Source organism: Plecotus auritus (assembly GCF_963455305.1).
Source record: "Plecotus auritus genome assembly, chromosome: 2".
Classification (NCBI taxonomy): domain Eukaryota; kingdom Metazoa; phylum Chordata; class Mammalia; order Chiroptera; family Vespertilionidae; genus Plecotus; species Plecotus auritus.
The window spans coordinates 199,537,009-199,560,564 of NC_137771.1; the positions used below are offsets into that span (position 1 = coordinate 199,537,009).

The following is a 23,556-nucleotide window of genomic DNA, read 5'->3' on the forward strand; positions in this document are numbered from 1 at the left end:
AAGGATTAGCTTATACCTCCAGTCTTAACTGAAAGCATAGAAGGGGCTTAATCACAAGGAACAACAACAGCCTGTAATTATTAGAATTGAGAGTCTAGGCCAGTGGTTGGCAAACGCATTAGTCAACAGAGCGGCAAACCGTGGCTTGCGAGCCGCAGTTTGCCTACCACTGGCATAGATAATGTCACTTGGCATCTCTCTTTTCACATTACATATGTTGGATTAGAATTATTTAGATGTGTTTAATATTCTATAAAATGTAGTGTCTGAGTACACATTCATACTAGCTTCTTTAAAGCATATCCATGCCAAATCATTGGGTTAATAAAGAGAATCAACAAATCAATGCCATTATCTTTTCTTTTTTTCCTTCCTTCTTTCCTTATTAGTGTGATTTTAAATGGAATTAGGGAGGCTTAATGGCAACTATTTTAAGCATGTTTGTAACTAAAGAAAAGAAGGAAAAATGATAGGTTGCACAATGTAGTATTGGTTAGGCCAGTGGTCGGCAAACTCATTAGTCAACAGAGTGGCAAACCGCTGCTCGCGAGATGCATGTGGCTCGCAAGCCGCTGTTTGCCAACCACTGGATTAGGCAAAAGTCCGTTTTTCAGCTTTTCTGATACCTAGAACAGAGTATTTCTCCTGTGTATTTTGGTAATGAAGACCCTGTCAGAAGCAGTAGATGGTATACTAAATGACATTCATAAAAGAGATAAAGTAATGAATTTTATGAAGCGCTTTTTTTTTTGTAATCTTTATATATAAGCTGATGTTTTAACACTGAAGTACAAGTAAAAAGCAGTTTGTTTAAAGTGTGTGGCTATGGTAGATCTGGTTTGATACATGGGTAAATTTTGCTCTCCATGGCATGGATTCTTAACTGGGGATAGTGAAAGTTATTTTGCAGGAAAACATTAGTCAGTTTTGCATTTATTTATTCTTAATTATCACATTTAATATGTTAAATTTCAAATGAAATTAAAGGAAGGCATCCATTGGAAAGATAAAGATTTTTGTGTTTATATATATTTAAATGCATATTTCCAGTTCTGGGTCCATAACAACAGTTATATTTGTCGAGCTTTAATACCTGTTTTTGTTATTGGGGAAAAAAATAACTTTAGTAAATATATATTCTGCTTTTGATTCCTTTCCCCTCTAGAAGTTCTGATAGATTGTGCTGTTGAGAATCACTGATTCACAGATTGGATATTACTGCCCTTGGGGACAGTTTTTTCTTACAGTTGGATTCTTCATAAAAATTGTATACTCATAGAGTTGAAGGTTTTTTTGGGGGGGAGGGTAGAAACCTGTAGATATATAGTCTCTGATTTAACAGTAGATCTATTTATTTTGTCAGAGTCATCAGATAAATGTAAGGCTTTTTAAATAAGTAAAGTTCTGTCTGAACTGCCTAAGTAAGAGTTCAGACAGAAGATTCTAAGGCAACTATTCTCAAACTATGTGCCAGGGCACCAAGGGACCCCATAGCAAATATCTTGGGTGTCATGAGATATTTAAAAATTTTAAAGAAACACAGTGATATTCAACATCTGGTTGACACTGAACTACTAGCTTGCAGTAGTTTCCTGTTTCAACGTATTTGATTGAATTACATTCCTTTCAGTTATGTCATGTCTTTGTCAGCTGGACTTTGGCCATTGCTGTGATAAAAAGCAAGTACGATAAGGAAATCAATGTACAACAGGAAATGAGGGTAGTGTCCAATCTAATTCCAACATTTGAGATACTGTGCAGTGCCCAGCAGGGTGTACAGATCTCATTAAAATAAGTAACTATAGTTATTTGAAGAATGAAATTAAGTACTTTTCTATCAATTTGTGTATTTTTTAAAGGCTACTAAGTTTTTAGGCTTTCAGTATTTATTAAGTTGTTTGAACCTGACTATGTAATACACAGTACCGTTAGGTATTTCTTTTGGCACTAGGAACACTGACTTTAGAACATTAGGGACCTCTGCGAGATTTCTGTAAGTTTCAGCTTTGGCATGTTAGGGCCCCAGACCAACTTGATATTGCAAACTTTGTTGTCAGGCTTTCAGCATTTGATTTTTTCAGCACCTTATTATAACTTAATCAGAGAGATTGTTTTCTGCAGGCATTGTCTGGAAGCATATAGAGAATGCCCCCCTGCTTCCCAAAATAATGTGTTATGATAATTCAGTGCTACTTAGGAAAGATAAACCAGTTATCAAATACTGGCCTATTTAAATAGTGTCGTACATGTAATTTTTGTCAGTTCACCAAATTCATAAAGTTTATACTGTATTGTATAGCTTTTCTTTTAAAGACAACTCTTGTTTTCTTTTAATTAAATAGATAATACCTTAAATAAATCTGTGGAAGGAAAATCAAAACAGATTATACAGTGGTCCCCCCTTATCCACAGTTACACTTTAGTTACCTGTTTTAATTGTGGTTCAAAAACATTAAATGGAAAATTCCAGAAAAAATAAGTTTTATAATTTTTAAATTATAAATATATGGTTTGATTTTAAATTTATAAGTTTTAAAATTTCAGAAATAATAAGTTCTTAGGTTTTAAATTTTGTTCCATTATGGGTATTGGGATGAAATTTCACACTATACTGCTCAGTCCCACCCAGGACTTGAATTATCCCTTTGTCCAGTGTCTCTATGCTGTATGTGCTCCCTGGTTAGACATTTAGTTGCTTTCTCAGTGACACATCAATCTTTCATGGTATTGTAGTTGTGTTTAAGTAGCCCTTATTTTACTTAATAATGGCCACAAAGCTCAAAAACAGTTATACTGGCAATTGGGATATGCCAAAAGAAAAGCCACAATATGCTTCCTTTAAGTGAAAAGGTGAAAGTTTTTGACTTAAAAAGAAAATAAAATAAAAAGTATATGTCCAGGTTGCTAAGGTCAACGGTAAGAACAAATCTTCTATTCATGAAATTGTGAAGAAAGAAAAAGAAATTTGTGCAAATTTTGCTGTCCCATCTCAAACTGCAAAAGTTACAGCCACAGTGCATGGTAAGTGTTTATTTAGTTAGGTTAAAAAGTCACTAAATTTGTGGGTCACTAAATTTTGAACTCTGATCTTTTCCTGGGCTAGCAATATGCGGTACAATATTCTCATGATGCTGGGCAGTGGCATTGAACCGCAGCTCCCAGTCAGGCACTCCATCATGAGAGTAAACAACCAATACCTACAGTGTACTGTGTTATCAGCATTTTTTAGATACTGTGTTCTGAGTATGGGTAGACTTGGCTAAGCTGTGATGTTCAGTTGGTTAGGTGTATAAAATGCACTTTCAAGTTAGGATATTTTCAATTTGTGATGGGCTTATAGGATCATAACTTTGTCATAAGTTGAAGAGCATCTGTCTGTATAGGGTTTGGTACTATCCATGGTTTCAGGCATCTGCTGGGAGTCTTGGAACATATCCCCCCTGAGTAATGGGGGACTACAGTTAAACGAAATAGAATTCAGCTCTAGCCAGTTTGGCTCAGTGAATAGAGCATAGGCCTTCGGACCAAAGGATCCAGATTTGATTCCGCTCAAGAGCACGTACCTTGGTTGCAGGCTCTTCCCCTGCCCCTGCCCTGGACAGGGCTAGGGCAGGAGGCAACCAGTCGATGTGTTTCCCTCACATCAATGTTTCTGTCTGTCTTTCCCTCTCTCTTCCACTCTCCCTAAAAATCAATGAAAAATATCCTCAAGTGAGGATTAACAACAACAAAAATGGAATTCAGTAAGACACACTTTATTGTTATTAATTATATATCAAAATGACTTTCCTGAGGATCATTTGACTAAGTGATCTCAGGATTGAAATAAATGTGTGTATTTTCTTTTCCCATTTAATTCCATAGCATTTTAGTTTTTTGTACTGAAATCTAACAAGAAACAAGATGTCATAATGGAGAGAGCAATAGGAGCAGAAGAAAGCTGGATCTGCAGTGATACCAGAGTAGAATTGAAAAGGCAGAGATTAAATGTGCTTGACATATAAGAAAACAAATAGGTCGCCATATGGTTAAGATCGTAAATTGTTTCTATTTTCTATTTAATATCAGGGCAAGAAAGATGGGGTATCATCAGCATAATGATTAAAATTGGCAGTCATCCTAAAAGAAACAAACGTATAATGTGATTATAAAATTTAGAACAATTAAAAATTGGATAAAATTACTGGGGAAATTTACCAAATCTTGAAAATTAACTTTGGTTAACTCAGAACTCTTTATGCTCAGTACTGAAATGACTAGACGATTTTAGTGCCCTGGGGAGTAACATAGAACCATTGCAAAAACTCATTAGTGAAACAAGCTCAGGGTAGTAAAAGGATTAATAATGTTCTGAAAACTAGTGAAGGTAATAGTCTTGCTACAAAAATAAAACAGAAAGTGAAAATCATTGTATGGGAAAGTATTTAAGGGATTATATATCTTTAAGAAAACTTGCAAAAGTAATCCTGTTTTATTTTTGGTATTCCTGACATTAATTTAAATGCAGAGAATCTGTAAAATACTGGTAAGATGAGTAATTAATTGCTAGATCCTCAAGTTGAAAGATTACCTAATGAAAAAAATCTAAAAATCCTTAGTCTATTTTAGCTTCTAAAAAAAGTAATTGATGGATTACCAAAATATAAATGTTTACTAGTATTTCTATCTTTGTTATTAGTTTGATTTCAGGAGAATGTAAAGGAGAAGTAGGAAATGTTAAGTACTTTATGTTCAAATGGAAAATAGACATTGCCTGTAATAAAAAGTTATTTATGTTTAAGTTTTATCAAACAGAAGTGATACCATCACCACACCTGCTTTACAAAGATTTCTGCCTTTCTAGGTTCATCCGTCTTAAGTTCCCAAATCTTCTAAACATTTAAATTTTGGTTTTAAAATTCTGATTTCATTTCTACATTTCAAAACTAGTTTTCTCTTTCTTATAGGCTGAAAAAGAAAATCCAGGACTCACACAAGACATCATAATGAAAATTTTAGAGAAAAAAAGTGTAGAAGTTAACTTCACAGAATCGCTTCTTCGAATGGCAGCTGATGATGTAGAAGGTAATCAGAAAGAGTCTTGTTTAGTTTTCTTACAGTTGTTGAAAAGCACTTCTTCCAAATCTTTATTGCTTGACAAAAGGTTCTAGCTCCCCTTTCCCCTCTCCTCCTCCTCTTCTTTTTCTTGTTATTATTATTGTGATAATATTGGAGTGGGGGGGGTTATAAATTAGAAAAGTAGTTCTTTCGGTTTTATATTTGTCCGATTCAGATTTAATTGCTTGAAGTAAAGTGTTTGTTTATGTTGTACACTTTAACTTTTTCCCCCGTGAATATGTTGGATAAGTTCTGGTTTTGCCAAAAGATAAACTGTGTGGAATGGTTTTTTTAATTTTGTGTTAACTTGAATTAGCAGTTTGAATTAATGACAGTTTTTTTGAACTTTAGTGTTTCATTCAACCACAGATGTGAGAGGACAATATAATAACCATTCTTTCTCATTTTTTGCTTTTTTAAATAATTAGAAATGGGTTTCACTTAAATTTAGTACCCATTTTCCCACTAATTAAGAAAAAATAGAAGTAGAATTTCCCATCTTTATTGAGGGAGAAAAAAAAGGAATTATTTTAACTGATTCCATAATTTATAAGAAAGTCCTCATCATTATTGTAAATTTACGCATTTCCAGTCTCTGAGGCCAGGTTGTATTGATTGGTAGGGTTGTAATGTTTCCAAAGTCTACAATGAATCTACTAGTAATGTTTTTGCCTCTACCAGGTCTGATTAAACTTCCTTCCTAAGGTTGCTCTTCTGTGATCCAACCCTTGTGTTGAATTTTTGGTAGTGTTTTTTGGTGTGTGTTTTTTAAGTGAGATTTCAAGAACATGCTGAAGACTTTAGTAGGTTGTTTGGGTTTTGGTATAATGAGCCATTGTATATTCAATATAGAGATTTTTGTTAAGCTCATCTTTCCCATTGGCAGGTAAATATTGCCATCGTGTTTGTCATGAACGTCATTAAGGTTTTCTTGAGAAATGTAGCTTCAGAGGCTTGATCAATTTGATTAAGACTCCCTTTTCATTTTATTTATTTATTTTTATTTCATGGGCTTCCTATTTATCCCAAATTGAAAGTGTTTAGTCTTTCATCTTCTGTTATCTTACTTCGTAGGAGCCCTGTTATTACCAAACTAAGTTGAACTCTTAACAAATTTCTGCTTTTGCAACCTTGTCTTTCCTGGTTATCTGGCCTTTCTATTCCCCTCCCTCACCCTCTTGACCAACATTGGGAATTTGTAGACTTGCATTGGACAGGGAGTTGCCTGATGCTTTTTATTATGCATTTATTTTATCAGAGTATATGATTGAACGACCAGAGCCAGAATTCCAGGACCTAAATGAAAAGGCACGAGCACTTAAACAGATTCTCAGTAAGATCCCAGATGAGATCAATGACAGGGTGAGGTTTCTGCAGACAATCAAGTAAGCAACTTCTTGTTTTATTCTTTTCTCAAGCACTTCATAGGAACCTCTCATTCTAGATATTTCATTTTAGTATGACATAAATGTTAAATTAAAATATTAATTTGAAATAAATTTGGAGTTTTTAAATGCTACATCTTTATTAACTTCTAAGCTGTGGCATTTTACTTCAGAATACAGTAACATTTGTTTAGTGTTTAATTTTAAAACAATGAAATGCACATAAATTGGAATATAGTTTAAACTACATAAAACATGGAAAAATTAAATGTCATATTAAAGTGAATGAAGAAGTTTTGGATAAATTAAACGGCTTGATAACAAAGGATACCATTATTTTTATTTCAGAAATGGCACAAGTCATTAGGACAAGTCATGTACACTTTGTGGATAAAAAACAGAAATCTTGGAATAATTGCAGTCATGCTGTTAACCTTTTGGTGAAATCATAGCTAGAAATTGCTAGTAAGGAAAGATTTAATGATTGCATGAAATTTCATATTGTTGAAGAACTTAGGAAGGCTCACTTGGAATAAATATTAACATTCATTTCTCAGAAATCGTATTCTTTGTAATTTACATTGCAAAATGCTATTTTAACTAGTTTGGGCACCTATTATGAGTGGTAGAGAGGGAAAAGTATGTCCCATTTAGAAAATGTACATGATGGGTGCCCAACCCAGCTATCAATGAATGTCCCTCGCTTCAGTCTTCTAATCGAGGACCGGAATGTATGATAAAGGCTTCATTGACTAGCCAAAATCTGTGCAATGGGATACAAACCCTAAGGTAAACATTTTGCCATTATTAAGAAGCCCCAACTTCCTTAAACTATTTTTAATATATGAAGAAGGAAGATAATCAACTGTTTGTGGATTTTTAATTTGGTGTAAAGTAAATATGTTTTGTCCATGTAAGGATAAATTGTCAGTGATCTCAAACACAGCTGTTTAAAAAACTTATTTCTACAATTTTCTAATAAGTTTAAAATTGTTTTGGTGATGTGTACTGCACTTCTATGAAGATTTGACCTTCTTAATATTTTCAGCAAATTTTGCTTCAGGTCATTCAAGTAGAGGTTTATAGAATCAATATTACCTTAATAATATTATTCACTTATATAGAACTTACATGCTAAGCACTTTTTAAAGTACTTATAATATATTAACTTACTACAAATCCCTGTAATAGATGAGGAAATTGAGGCATCAGAAATTAAATAACTTTCCCAAGTTCACAGAGCTGGTAAGATGGGAGAGCCTGGTTTGAAACCAAGTAGACTGACTCTAGGGTCTTCTCTGCTGCTTCCTATCATAGATTCATAGTGTTGATCTAATTTGGTAATTGAATGAAAAGTTTCTGTTGTTTGGAAGAAGTTTGATAAAGGACATCTTATACAGAATGCCAGTAGGTCAGAGGGAGAACAGTGTTGTCATTGTAGCCAGGATAGAAGTGACTGACCCGGAGTCCTTATCCTGCTATTTTGACTGCCTCTCTCCCCCTGTGGAGTTCCTGAAGCATCTGTGTTAAACCCAGTCTCGCCCTAGAGAGATACAATTGGAAAACCACTTTATTAGCAGCTCCATTTTAATCATAAGGATGTTGAGGTCAAGAGCCTAAGACTCTTGTCCATAGTCATTGACAGAAACTGAATTAGGGGTCTTGTCTCTCATGTACGGAACAATAGTAATATTTCAATTCTGGAGAGTACTCTGCACAACTGAATTAATATCATTGGCAATTAAAATTTATATTTTAAACATTTTAGAGATAATTTGCCATGGAATGTTTGTTGATAATATGTTTTATTTCTGAGACTAATATTCAACAATGTATAAATTAGCATACATAGCTAACACTGCAATTATTTGTGTTACTGATCTGATAGGTAGATAGAAAAAAAGATATAGATTTTGATATGCTATTACCACTGTTACATTGTTTAACCAATTATTTAGCAACATGAAAATAATGGTTTATCCTTTAGGCCACACATATTGTGCACTTAACTACCTTTCTTTCAAATATTTTACTTTCTCATATTTAAGGTAGTTATGCTCCTTATCATTTATTTTAGCAGTATTTTTCAGTAAGTATGTATCAAATACCTACTATACCAAGTACTGTACATGTTGTTATACCAGAGTAGAAAGAACATCCTGTCAGCTAATAAATATCCAGATAATTTTGTATGTGTTAGCAGAATTAGGTTTGAGTCTCCACTTCAATATTTAGCTGTGTGACCTTGGATAAGGTGCTTAGATTCTATATTTCTTGTTTCTGCCTGTGAAGATGAGGGTAATAGTTGTGAGAATTGGAAGAAATAGCATCTACTGACAACACATACTGGCATTGTAAAGTAAGGTTTGTTTATTTCAATTTCTCTCTATGGAGTTGATTAAATGATCCAGCAAACAAATATTTTAAAGTACTTTTGATTAGTGAATGTTTCTGTTTGATTACATTTGAGCTTATGCAAATATTTTATAAAATTAATTCATGGGATTCTTTTAAAAGTCTTACACATTCCAATTAATGGATGACTAGTTGAGACTTGTGATTTAATAGACCAGAACGCTATGCATTTATTTATTTACTCATTATAATCTGCATTTGCATATTCATAGGCAAAATATTCGCCAGGGTTTGGTTTCCATGATAGCTTCAAATTAGCTTTTCCAGAGCTGACCTGTCTAGAGCAAACATACAGCATAGGAATTTCCTTCCTATAGAGTGTTTGCATAAACATACACAAATTAGGGTGATATGATTAGAAACTGTATTATTCTGTACAATTTTTTGATAGGATGTATGTTTATATTTCATTTGATGCCTGTTGTCCTCTCAGTATTATGTTTCCCCAAAGTTGCCCCTCTTAATAGCTGCAAATACTCTGTGTCCCTTATCATAGAAACCATTAACTCAGCATATAATTATACTGTAGTTCTTTTACCATCAGGTTTTCCCTAGTTCTTTATTTAATTGAAGTATTGTATGTTTTGTGTGTGTGTGTGTGAGTGTGTGTGTGTGTGTGTGTGTGTGAGAGAGAGAGAGAGAGAGAGAGAGAGAGAGAGAGAGAGAGAGAGATGTCTAGATGCCTGCGGGGATTTTCTCCTGTTGGAACCAAGTCCTCAGGTATTCGCTAATATAAATTAGCTTCCTTGGTTCCATAAATGAAAATGTTCTATGAACATACAGATGACATAATATTTAACATAAACTGCTGTAGGTTGTTTTAGAGAAGGCCAGGCCTAAGGATAAACAGCCTAGGTCTCTATAAAGCTCTGTGGCAAATAATAGATCAAACCTTAGCTCTAGGTTCTGAGTTCCTACACAGTGGCTTCCAAACCAGGTTTATCAGCAGAATCACCTGGTGCCCTTTTTTTTTTTTTTTTTTTTCCATTTTCTTCTAAAGCACAGATTCCCAATATTTATTAGTAGGATGGAGTACTGTTTACTAAAACCTCCCTTCCCTTCTCTGCCATCCCCTCCTACCCCCCCCCTTTTTTTTTTTGCTCTTGGGTGAGGGAGGGAGCTGCCAATTTCAGAACTGTTCTTTTGACCTATGGAATGCAGCTATTATCATTGTACATGGAAAGTATGTTCATGTTGGTTAGCACTGAATGTATGTTTTTGTTCTTTTTGTAGAATTTTAAAGTATATCACAAAGTATGGCTGTGTGTAAACAGCTCTCTGATCACTGCAATCTGCTGCATTATATTTTGTTTTAAATAGGTTCATTGTGAATTTAAAGAATCATCCATATGCAGAGATTTGACATTTTTTACTTGTTGAAATTGTAATTTTTCTCACATAATAGGATGGTCATGTGACTTCATTTTATTAAGTATAGGTGGACTTACAGCCATCACAGCAATACAGCAGGATTCAACTTGCTTAAAACTACAAATGAAATAACAGTTGTATAACTTAAAACTGTTTTTACTAAACTAGAGGCAAAAAACAAGTCCACAAATGTCATTTCTATGTAAAATTCTTTGTTTTATTTGAACATGTAATGTTTTAATGTTTTAGCCTGAGGCTGATGTTTGACATCAGGCTTTAATAAGTAAGTATTTATTGAAATGTTATTACTACTTTAGAATAGGCGAAAATACCTTTCTTCATTCCAAAATCCTATCTACTTACAAGTTTTAGAATTTCCATATGCTGATTTACTGGAAATATGCTGTGAAACACACACATGTCCAGAAAGCTGGACAATCTGCACACTGAACCTTTTTTTTTCTTTAGTAGCAAAGCAGGCAGATTGTTATGGGTATGAAATAACTGAAATCTGACATTTGTGATTAAAAAGTCAGTAATAAAAAATTATATTTGGGATAGTCTGGATGTATATCTTACTAATTCATATCTTCACACTTAGATTGCATTTGAACAGCAAAGAGAATGGATGTGAAAAAGAGAAGGCTTGCCTTAGAGAATATGAGACTGCTTATAAATGCAGAATTATGTTCAGTTCAGTTTGACCAAGAAAGATTGCTTTAAGCTAGAACATGAAAATTGAAAAGAGCAAAGATATAAAATACAGGAAGAGTTCAGAAAAAAACGGTACATGAATAGGAAGGATAGTAAAAAAAAAAAGATTTCTTCTCTTTCTCATTTTTTAAGGGGAAGGAGATATTGATGCATAGATAGGGTGTCCCCTAAAAGTGTATACACACTTTGAATGATTATAAAGTCAGTGTTTATTAACATACAGTTCATTTTCAAAATTTAAAAGAATCTATAGAAACGATTAAAATTTTTTTTTATCAACACTGTTTTCAAACTGATGACCATTCTGGTCCAGGCACTGCTAATAACATGAAGCAATGGAATCGCAAACATCAAGAATCATTTTTTCCGGTATTTGTGTACCCTCAATTTGTCAGCTGTTGCCAGTTTTGTACGGTAAACTTCATCTTTTATGTATCCCCATAAAATAGTCTAGTGGATAAATTTTCTTTTTCAAAGCTTCGTCTGGCTTCACCCATTATTTCAAATCAGTTAAACTTGAAAAGGAGTGAAAATTAAGTGAGTTATCAGCATGTAAAGTGTGTATACAGCTTTTGGGGGACACCTGAAGGATGATTGCTGGAAAAGTTAAGGTAGGAAAATAATCTGATACTGTCTCTCCCAGAAAATTATATACTTTAAATACATAAATATAGGTTTGGAAGGGGGGATACGTGGTTGTTAGAAGGAGGTAAATGTTTCAAGAGAAGAGAAATGTCTGAGGAGGAAATATTTCAAAACAAATTATTAGGTATGTAACTGGGAGTGTTGGTAAATATAGAAATGAGTTATATGTAATAGCAAAATTTCATATAATTGTTCATGAGATAGCAAAAACAGTATATGGTAACTTAAAGTCAGCTATATTAGAGAAAGGAAAAATTATAACTGGAAAAAGATGAGAGGCAGTGGCATATTCTTTTAAATTTAAATCAGTAATACTGAAAGGAATGCTAATAATTTGGGAAAACTTATGTGGAATGTGTGGTCAGCAGTGCAGAAGTCAGGATCACAGAAGGGTACATGCTAAAACCCCCACTCAGTCAGCCAGTCAGATGTTTGCACTTGACATAGTGTTAATATGGTAATTAACAGTGTGGTTAGTAATTATTAAAAAGACATATACAGGAAAAAAAAAAGGGACATGTGTAATGCTTTCAACAATAAAGATTCTTTAAAAAGATATATACAAACTTCTTTCAAATGTAACTGATTTTAAGAAGATTCTTTTTTTCTTAACTCACAGGGATATTGCTAGTGCAATAAAAGAACTTCTTGATACAGTGAATAATGTCTTCAAGAAATACCAATACCAGAACCGCAGGGTAAGTTTACTAGAAGCCATCCTAGATGTTAGTTTACACCTAGTTAATTTATTGAATTAAATACTAAGATGGTTTGATTATTGGGAATAACCTCCTATCTTTGACTTGGCTTTTGTCATTTCTCTTTTCTTATTTAGCATTTTTTAATTGTTTTTGATGTCTATAGGCACTTGAACACCAAAAGAAAGAATTTGTAAAGTATTCCAAAAGTTTCAGTGATACTCTGAAAACCTATTTTAAAGATGGCAAGTAAGTACTTTTACTTATCATCCTTCTCTTTTAAAATTAAATTATATGGTTTGTATTATACTAAAACCATATAAATTAAATTCTTCTTACTATAGTACCAAGGTCAGAAAAAGGTCTGCCAACTACTAACTTAAAAATACAGAGTGAATGGTGATAATCCAGCCATACCAGTCCAAGACAGGCGGAGTTGGCAGACCTTTTTCGGAAAGGGGCCAGGTAGCAAATATTGTGACTTGGTGAGCTCTTTGCAATTGCCCACCTCACCTATACTGTTGTAGTGCAAAGGCAGCCATGGATAATATGGAAATAAGTGGGCATTAGAGCCATGTTCTAATAAAACTTTATTTATAGACACTGAAATTTGCAGTCACTCATCACATATTATTTTGATTTTTTCTTAATTTTACCATTTTTAAAAACATAAACGTAATTCTTAGCCTGCAGTCCATACAGAAACAAGGTGAGATTTGGCTTCTTGGCCCAACATTTTTAGTAGCATCAGAATCCCCTGGAGGGCTTGTTAAAGCACAAATTGACCCAGAGTTTCTTATTGTCTAGGATGGATCCAAGAATTTGCATTTATTTCTAAGTTGTTCCCAGGTGATAGTGATATGGTAGGTCTGTTGAGAGCTGCTGCACTAAAGTTAAAACAGTGGTTCTTAGTCCTATTTGCACATTAGATTCCCGAGTTCAGTTTTTAAAAATCCTAGTGCTTGGCTCCACCCACCTTCAGAGATTCTGATTCAGTTGGCTTAGAGTGGGACCAGGATTTAAGAGTTTTATACAAGTGTGCTAGGTGACTTCACAGTGCTACAAAGGTTGTGATTCATTGTCCTGGCAGGAGAGACACTTTCATAGGAAGTATACTGAAAAGGTAAATTGCTTATTATTTTTCAATTTATATACAATTGGCTGTTAAACACCCCAGAAAACCAAAAATTTTATGTGTTCTTACCTATATATATGTACATAAAATGTATAGGTGATGCAGAGGCCATGTGTTCTGTGGCATTGAACCTGATAGAGAATTTTTGTATCAACTAGAATTCAGAAGATTTTGTTGACAAAACCATTTTCAAAGTGTTTAAAGTTAGAAAAATAGTGATTATTTCAGCTATAATTGGCATGACCTCTACCATGCTATCCTATAGAAGTTTTAAAATCCCTATATCTGTGCCAAATTATTCAATATTATTGTAATAAAATTTAAAAATAGTAAGATAGTATATTAGAATGGTCTTGATTTTTAAAGCTATCTTTTATAGTTCAAATAGGTCAAAATATTTACATTTATATTATGAATTTAAAATGCTGAGCTAAAGTATTAGTGGTTTTTTGTTGTTCCATATTACTATTCAGGTTGTCTCGGGGAAATGCTCCTTCATGATTTAGTTTAATAAGCTGGCAGGTGTGTTCTGAAAATAAACTTGCATCTGTTTTTCCTTCATCTCTGCTAAGCCCAAATAACCAGAAAACACATTAAAAGGATAATTTACATGTTGGGATCATTATTTCTGCTTCTAACTAATTAAGAAGTGTCATGGAAAAAGCACATTGAAAGATAGAAATTCATTTAGAGCCTAATTTTCATTAATCTGAAATGATTTACTTTCAGTTTTTTAACAGTTCAAACAGGCATATAGATTATTTAGGCTTCCTGCCACTACTTTTTCTCCATTCAGCAGCTTCTTTAAATTACAATTAGTTGTGTATGAATAATGTGCCATGAGTTTTGTACCTGTTTCCTCAAACTGAAAGTTATTACAACAGCCTGATCTTTGAGCCATCTTTCAATAGAGGGATGAATTTGCATTGATTCAACTAATTCTTCGGGGTCCCTCTTTTTTGATAAATGTCTAAGATGAAGATAAAATCTTTAGCTCTGCAATCAAAAACCTGATAAGGCCACACAGTGGGACAAGGGCATCAGCTCTGTCTTCTAGTTGCATGAGGGTGGGCTGATAGGAAATGTGGTACAGCACAACATAATTTTTAAGAACATATATGTTGTCAACTCCAAAATATTGAAATTGCATGATTATTTTATTTTAAAAGTAGATTAATTCTAAAAGCAGTTCAGAATTCTCAGATTTGTTTTTGAAAGAAGGAATGAGAGATTGGGATGAATCATATTTGAAAGTAATTAGGGTTTTCTTAAGTATTTATAATGCCCATTGCCATATAGATTTTGAGACCGAGTGTAATACTTAATGCAGATTTTAATTTGGTAAATTCCATGAACCTCAGCGGGAAACTACATTTGAATCAGTTATTTGTTCCACCTATAGATGAACCCTGGTGGTTCAGAAACCATCATTAGCAGCCCACCAACACCTAATTACCAACCAGAACCACTAGGGGGCAGTAATTCCTAGATAGTTTCAAATGATTGAGTACCATTCAATTCCAATCTGAAATAAAATTTATGATACTCAGTACTTCCTCATTCTTTTTTTTTTCTAAGTTGATTTCATTGCTACTGTTATTGGGTGGAATTAGTATAAATATTTTTAAAGAATGAATTTTTTGGATAAAATTAATGCTTGTTCTTTTTTTTTCTTTGAACAGGGCAATAAATGTGTTCATAAGTGCCAACCGACTAATTCATCAAACCAACTTGATACTTCAGACCTTCAAAACTGTGGCCTGAAAGTTGTATATGTTAAGAGATGTACTTCTCAGTGGCAGTGTTGAACTGCCTTTATCTGTAAATTTTAAAGTTTGACTGTATAAATTATCAGTCCCTCCTGAAGGGATCTAATCCAGGATGTTGAATGGGATTATTGCCATCTTACACCATATTTTTGTAAAATGTAGCTTAATCATAATCTCACACTGAAGATTTTGCATCACTTTTGCTATTATCATTCTTTTAAGAATTATAAGCCAAAAGAATTTACGCCTTAATGTGTCATTATATAACATTCCTTAAAAGAATTGTAAATATTGGTGTTTGTTTCTGACATTTTAACTTGAAAGCGATATGCTGCAAGATAATGTATTTAACAATATTTGGTGGCAAATATTCAATAAATAGTTTACATCTGTTAAACATTTCTTTACTTGAAAAAATTGATATATATAAATATATAACCATAAGACCAAGATTACTTGGGTTAATATCTAAAGAACTTTTAATGGGAGCTTATTAGCAGTTTATCAGATAATTAAGCAGCAAGAATTTTTATTTTTTTTGTCCTTAATCACTCCGGGCAAAAAGTAGTCAATGGAAATATTTTTTTATTTATATAAAGGGTACTATTTTTCCAGCCTGTTTTAAGAGACATATGAGAGAGATGTCGTCAGTTTATAGTGTTTTCACGTTATGATGCCACTTTTTGAACTCTGACAGTGTAAAATTAAGTATTTCTTGTGTGCTAGGCCCTAATAAGCTTTGCGCCTTTTCCCCCCAAATAGCCACAACTAATAGTAATTTGAAGCTATACCAATGCTCATTGGTTTGAAATTGTCATGAGTGTTAATATTATATACTCTCTTTAATATATAGTTTTATTTCACCATAGAGAAGTATTAAGGAAATTATGTATCAAATATTCATGTAAATGAGCATTTTCATTTTTCAGTTATGAAATAAAGGAAAAATTAGAATTTGTTTATTTTTTATAAAGATTTTAAATGTTAAACTACATTTCTGTTGGCAATACAATTTTTTTGCTATAATGAATTTAGTTACTTTTTAAATTTTTCTTGTTTTTCAAAAAGATTTTAAAAGAACTACTATCATTGGCAATAGAAAAGGAATAAATTGTCCTGTTAGATACAAACAGAAAATATATGGAAAGAAGCAAAACAATAGACTACTGGATGAAATCTCATAATTTATGGACATTTTATTGAATTGATTTGTGTTTTTTCTTCCAAGCCAGTAAAACAAATAGAATTGGTTATCTTAATACTATTTATTTTTTACATAAAACTATTATTTACTCTTAGAAGTAGATGGGTGGTCATTTTCAAAATAGATTTGAGTATATGAAAACATGTAACTTTTTTTTTATCAGCAGACTTTTTTAACATAAACCAGTACTTCCTCCTGTTGTCTTTACCTCCTTAACAGAACAAATTAGCTACTGTGCCACAACTCATCTGTTTTCATAAGCCTTCTTCTATCTTTTTATTCCACTGTCCAATATCTCCGGCTTTGGTTTTCATGAAACTTACCTCCAGAAAGGAGACTTATTCTTGGGATAGCTCAGTTTCTTACGTAATCTTGGTGGGGAAAGGCCAATGTGGCCCTGGTCAGATACTTTTCCAGAGAACAGAAAGGTGGCTCCCAAGGAAAGGAAGACAAGGAGACATCGAGCACCTTCTCTTTGTGAAGCACTATTCTAAGTACATTAATTCTCTTAATAGTCCTGTGGTTTAGCTACCTGCCTTATAGTTGAGGAAACTAAAGAGAGCTTAGATTACAGGAGTTGGTACCAGCTGGAGCTAGGGGTTGAATTCATTTTTTTATCTCCAGACTCCATGCACTTTTCACCAAACTGTACTTCATCCATTGGCAAAAATGGACCTTGTTTAGAACATCGAGTCTGTAACACAAAGCTGACAGGCTCTCCTTGATCCACATGGAAGTGAAAAAAATTAGGATAAGTCTTTTTTTTTTTTTTTAATATATTTTATTGATATTTTACAGAGAGGAAGGGAGAGGGATAGAGAGCTAGAAACATCGATGAGAGAGAAACATCGATCAGCTGCCTCCTGCACACCTCCCACTGGGGATGTGCCCGCAACCAAGGTACATGCCCTTGACCGGAATCGAACCCTGGACCCTTCAGTCCGCAGGCCGACGCTCTACCCACTGAGCCAAACCGGTTTCGGCTTTTTTATAAATCTAAATTTTGTTTTAAAGGGTCATTCTTTGGTGATAATGGCTATTTTTTGGATGTTCAAAATGTCCCCTCCTCACACTTTCTTGAAAGAAAATGATACAATCGTAGATGGTAGGGTTGTTTTTTTTTAATGATTGCATTTTAATAACCTTATCAGGCAAGACATGAGATTGGCAACCCAATATCAATCCCTCCTATTTTTTTTAACTTTTTATGGAAATGACTTTTTTATAAAATATCCATATATATATGTATATATGCACATATATACATATATATAATTTTATTTTTTCCATCACCATTTATCCCCTCTAAGCCCTCTTCTACCTCACGTGGAATGATTTTAAATTTGCAGAAAATTGGCAAAAATAAGAATAGTACAAAGAACATCTATACATCTTTTACCCAGATTCAACTATTACTGAGATTTTACCATTTTTTTTAACATTGCTTATTTATCCTCCCTGGAATCTCCTTGACTCTAGATAATTTCCATAGTCCCCTTTGTCTTTTACAGCTTTGACATCTTTCCGAAGAATACAGTCTTCGTTCTCTCTACCCCTCTTTTTAATAGTATGTTATTCATTTTGGGTTTCCTCATTAGATTCAGATTTTGCATTTCTAGGATACCACTTTGGTGATGCTGTGTCATCAGGTATCACAATCTACGGGAGACTCTTTAAATCCATGCTAACATTTCCCCCAGGATTTAGCATCCATGATGATTCTTGCTTATTTCTTCTTTATTTTGATAGTTGCAAAATGGTGATTTTCTAATTATAGCATTTCTTCCTCATGTACTAGTTAGCATTCTGCTGTAAGCAGGAACACTCCTTTCTTCATCTCCATCCACGTGAACGTTTATATTAACTATTGTTTTGGACTCCTGGTTTTCTATTTTTTCCAGGGCTTGCATTTCATTTCTTACTTTGTCCTAATTGTCTTAGATTTGGCCAGTAGGAGCTTATGGGTCCTAATTCCTTCTGGCATCTGCTTTTTTTTTTTTCCACACCATCGTAAATAAAAGATGTTCCAGGATCTAGAATCGGCAGTTTTTCCAAGGAACCCTGGTTGCTGGGCGTGTCACCTTTACTAGGTGTTTTCCTGCTGCTAGGCCTATTCAGCAGAAAAGGAAATGTGCATGTACACATATATTTTACATGTGTTCATATCCACACTTGATTTAGAAATCATGCGTTCACTGATACCTCCAATTCCATCCCTCCTCCTAGGGTTCTTTCTTGCTTTCCCCATTTCATATGTCCCTTTTTCCTCAGAATCCTGGCTCTTTAAAAAGTCCATCAGTTTATTCACTTGTTCATTCCTATAATACATCTAAAATAGTTTTCCTTGCTTTTGCCCAGGAAAAGCAAGTTTGACAGAATGTATAAAAACACACTTAAAAGCCTGCAAGATTGTTTGTATCCTCTCCCTATCTGTACCCTCCTCCAGACCAAAGATATATAATTACATTCTGTGTTTATAAATTACTTCGATTCATTTTTATTTTTTATTTTACTGTGTTACTTATTTGAAATAAATTGGGTCCATTTGTTTCAGTTTTCTTCCAAGTATAAGGTATGTCCTTCCCCCGCCCCTCATCCTTGGTTTAATTTTATTTTTAAATATAGAACATTAACATGCCTCCAAAAGTCACAACTACCAAAAGGTATACTGAGAGAAGTGTCATTCATATCCCTTCAGCCCCATCTCCTCCACCCCCACCCCCATCCCTGTAGGTATCCAACTTCACTGTTTTTCCCAGTGTTTTGTTTTATGAAGAAAAGTAGTAAATGCGTTTTCTTATTCCCCTTCTTTCTTACACAAAAGGTAGCATACATACAGGGAGACCAATCTTGGTTTGCCTAGGACAGAACTTTTCCTGGGATACAGAACTTTCCGTTAAAGCTAAAACTGAGCAAGTTAAATTGGGAGGGTTGGTCATTTTATATACATGCTCTTAAAATTTTTTTACTGATGTGTAATTTACATCCTATGAAATTCACATGTATGTCCTTTAAAAAAATACTGAGGTAAAATTCAATGCCACAAAATTCACCCATTTTAAGAATTGTGCACTGACTACAACAATCCAGCTTTAGACACATTTTCAAAATCCCAACAGAATTCCTCATGCCTGGTTACAGTTAAACCTTGTTCCCTCCTCACCATGGTCCTCCCCAGTTCCAGGCAACCAATAGCTACTTTCTCTTAACAGATTTTTCTTTTCTGAGCATTTCATAGAAATATAGTGATATCTTTTGAATCTGGCTTCTTTTAAGTTTAATGTGTTCAGAGTCCATCCATGTCATTGCATCTGTCAGCATTTCAGTATTATTGCTGAATAGTATTCCATTTGAGTTTTGCATGTTTTGTTATCCATGTAAAAGCTGGTGGACATTTGGGTTGTTTCCTTTTGGACTATGATGCATCATGCTGCAATGAACATTCACCTGCAAGTCTTTATGTGGACACGGTTTTCATTTATTGGAGTGGAATTTTTGGATGTATGATAAATTCATATTTAACTTCTTTTAAGTTTTATTTTATTGTTTAAAGTATTACAAATAGTATTTCATGTCTCCTTTTTTTTCACTATTGACCTCCCCACAGCTTCCCCTACCCCCCGGCACATGCCCTCCCCCCCCTCCCCCAGTGTCTTGCGTCCATTGGTTATGCTTATAAGCATGCATACAAGTCCTTCGGTTGATCTCTTACCACCACCGCCCCCCACCCCCAGCCTTCCCACTGTAGTTTGACAGTCCGTTGCCTCTGTATCTATAAAGAACATCATAAGACACTGTCAAATTGATTTCTAAGTAGCTCTACCTATTTGTATTCCCACCAGCAATATATGCGGATTCTTATTTCTACACACCCTCACCAATATTTTTATAGACATTCTTGTAGATACAAAGTGGTATCATTGTTTACATTTTCATTTCCCTAATGGTAAATGAAGTTGATCACCTTTTCATGTGCTTATTCGCTACTTCACATACATGCTCTGATGGACTTTGCATTTTTCACTAAACATCTCCTGTAGTCAATCACTCCATGTAAGTTCATAGAGATCTTTCTCTTTTTTATTCTTTTGTAGATGCTCAGCATTCCAGGACATGTAGGTACCATATTTTATCCTATCAATCTGCTATGCTCGGGCATTTAGGTGGTGTTCAATATTTTTCAAAATTACAAATACTATTACAATGAATGATCTTACATATTCGTTTCTATTTTAAGGTATACTTTCAGAGTAGATTTCCTAGAAGTGGTATTACTGAGTCAAAGGACGTTTGCTGGTGTAGTTTCGTTAGATACTAGAGGCCCAGTGCACAAATTCATGCATGGGTGGGGTCCCTTGGCCTGGCTGGCGATCAGGACCGATCTAGACTGTCTTGCCCAGTCCCTATTGTGCTGGCCAGCTGGTGGGGTGCGGGGGGGGGGGGTGACCGGTTGGGGCCTGCTGGCCGGGGGGAGGGACCATGGGAGGTTGGCCCGCCATGGGAGGTTGGCTGTGGGAGCGCACTGACCACCAAGGTGCAGCTCCTGTGTTGAGCATTTGCCCCCTGGTAGTCAGTGTGTGTCATAGCGACTGGTTGACTGGTCATTCAGTCATAATGGTCGCTTAGGCTTTTATATAGATAGATAGTTATCAAGTAGTTTGTAATAACTTTATAGTGCCTGATGATATTTTCTATGTGTCCTAATATATGGTTAGATTTTTGCATATCTGTGTAAATGTTTCAGGCCTACATGAGAAGATTATATATTCTTTATTATTAGATAAAGTATTCAATATAAATCCAAAACATATATCTTTACTTTTTTTTTTTTTTTTTTTTTTTTTGCTGTTTACTGGCCCTGTGCTGCACTGTTTGTGAAGGTGTCTATTAGTAGTGTGTTTTCTGTTTCTCCTTTCCTTTCGTAGTATTTATTTTATATAGGTGGTTGCTGTGTTATTTGTTGTATAGATATTCATACCTGTTACATCTTCAATATGAAATGTGGATTTTAACATTATAGAGTGTCCTTTATGGCCTAGTTTAATGCTTTTTGAAGTTTGTCTTTTGACCTTGAGTTAAACCCCTTCACATTTACTGAGATGACTATTATGTTTGGGCTTAAATCTGTTATATTATTTGTTATAATTTCTCTGTATTTTTTTCTTTTTTGGTGTGTGCACTTTGTTGTGTGTTTTTTTTTTTAAATTTCTTTTGGTATTTAAGAAAGTGTATTTTTAAACTTGTGGCTTTGGATTAATATTTTATAGAATTTCTAATCCTTTTTTTCTCTTAAACTTATGCTATCTGGTATGCCAGATTAAATCACATCCTTGAACTCTCACCTATTACCTAAATGAGAGTCAATGTTGTTGTTGTTTTTTTCTACATTTCCCTTTTTCTCTCCCATCTGTCATTTTATTTGCATTTTTCTACCTTATCAAAACATAGAATACTCACACATACTCCTTCTATCTCTGGTCCCACCATTGTTTCTATCTAAACTTGACAATTAAATGTATGAATTGCTCATGATTAGTACTTTTGCCTAAGTTCTCCCAATCATCTAGGTTGGATAAAACTCATCCTCTAGTAGCTTTTATACTACACATTTATATAATACTAGAGGCCCGGTGCATGAAATTCATGCAGGGGGGGGGGGTTGTCCCTTAGCCCAGCCTGCACCCTCTCCAATCTGGGACCCCTCGAGGGATGTCAGACTGCCCGTTTAGGCCCCATCCCAGTAGGGCAGTTGGACATCCCTCTCACTATCCAAGACTGCTGGCTCCCAACTGCTCGCCTGCCTGCCTTCCTGATTGCCCCTAATCACTTCTGCCTGCCAACCTGATCACCCCTAACCACTCCCCTGCCAGCCTGATTGATGCCTAACTGCTCCCCTGCCAGCCTGTTTGCCCCTAACTGCCCTTCCCTGCAGGCCCGGTCGCCCCTACTTCCCACCTCTGCCGGCCTGGTCACCCCTAACTGCCCTCCCCTGCAGACTTGATAACCCCCATCTGCCCTCCCTTGCAGGCCTGGTCCCTCCAAACTGCCCTCCCCTGCTGGCCATCTTGTAGCAGCCATCTTGTGTTCACATGGGGGCAGCCATCTTTGACCACATAGGGGCAGCCATCTTGTGTGTTGGAGTGACAGTCAATTTGCATATTACTCATTATATAGGATAGAGGCCTGGTGCACGGGTGGGGGCCAGCTGTTTTGCTGTGAAGGGTGTCCGGATCAGGGTGGGGGTTCCCTTGGGGCATGGGGTGGCCTAGGCAAGGGGCCTGTGGTGGTTTGCAGGCTGGCCATGCCCCCCAGTGACCCAAGCAGAGGCCCTGGTATCTGGGATTTATTTATCTTCTATAATTGAAACTGTGTAGCCTTGAGTGGAGGCCTGGGCCTGCCAGGGTGTGTAGAAAGCTTGGCTTCTCCATTGCCAGGGAAACCCAAACCTCCTGCTTGCTCCGTGGCTACAGCCATCTTGGTTGGGTTAATTTGCATACTCGCTCCTGATTGGCTGGTGGGTGTATCTTGTGGGTATAGTGGAGTGGTGGTTAATTTGCATATTGCTCTTTTATTAGATAGGATTCTGAATTCTTGTATGTTCAAAATAATTTTCCTGTAGTCTTCATAGTTAAAGCATATATTGGTTGTATATATCATGCTTGGTTCACATTTTCTTTCCTTAAGTTTCATGAAAATGTAGCTTTACTGTTGCCTTGCTTTATATATTACTACCAGTAGTATGTTGTTTTGAGCAGTCCAATGTCATCTAATTCTCTTGCCTTTACATTATTTTATCTTTTTGCCTGGAAACCTTGAAGATTTTTTTTTTTTTTTAATTTTCAGAGTCCAAAGTTTTATTATGATACTAGACACCCGGTTATGAATTTCATGCACTCTGGGGAGGGTGGGGGTCTCCTCAGCCAAGCCTGTGCCCTCTTGCAGTCCAGGAGCCCTTGGGGGATGTCCGACTGATGGCTTAGGCCCGCTCCCTGGGAGCGGGCCTAAGCCTTCAGTCAGACATCCTTAACGCTGCCACATAGGCAGGAGAGGCTCCCGCCACCACTGCTGCACGCACCAGCCGTGAGCCTGGCTTCTGGCTGAGCGGTGCTCCCCCTGTGGGAGT

The 23,556-nt window shown here is 35.2% G+C and overlaps 1 protein-coding gene across 2 annotated transcripts in view; it reads left to right on the forward strand.

The window, feature by feature from the left end:
• PDCD10 (programmed cell death 10) overlaps nt 1–16,526 on the forward strand; it is a 46,620-nt gene extending 30,094 nt beyond the window's left edge. The window contains exons 4-8 of one of the 2 annotated variants that reach the window (XM_080656603.1): nt 4,947–5,064; nt 6,356–6,482; nt 12,247–12,325; nt 12,492–12,574; nt 15,143–16,526. In XM_080656603.1, the coding sequence (XP_080512729.1) occupies nt 4,947–5,064; nt 6,356–6,482; nt 12,247–12,325; nt 12,492–12,574; nt 15,143–15,224 (489 nt within the window). In that variant the 3' untranslated portion in view covers nt 15,225–16,526. The remainder of the gene's footprint in view (nt 1–4,946; nt 5,065–6,355; nt 6,483–12,246; nt 12,326–12,491; nt 12,575–15,142) is intronic. The other variant, XM_080656602.1, reaches the window with a different exon arrangement.
• The last annotated feature ends 7,030 nt before the right edge of the window (nt 16,527–23,556 follow it).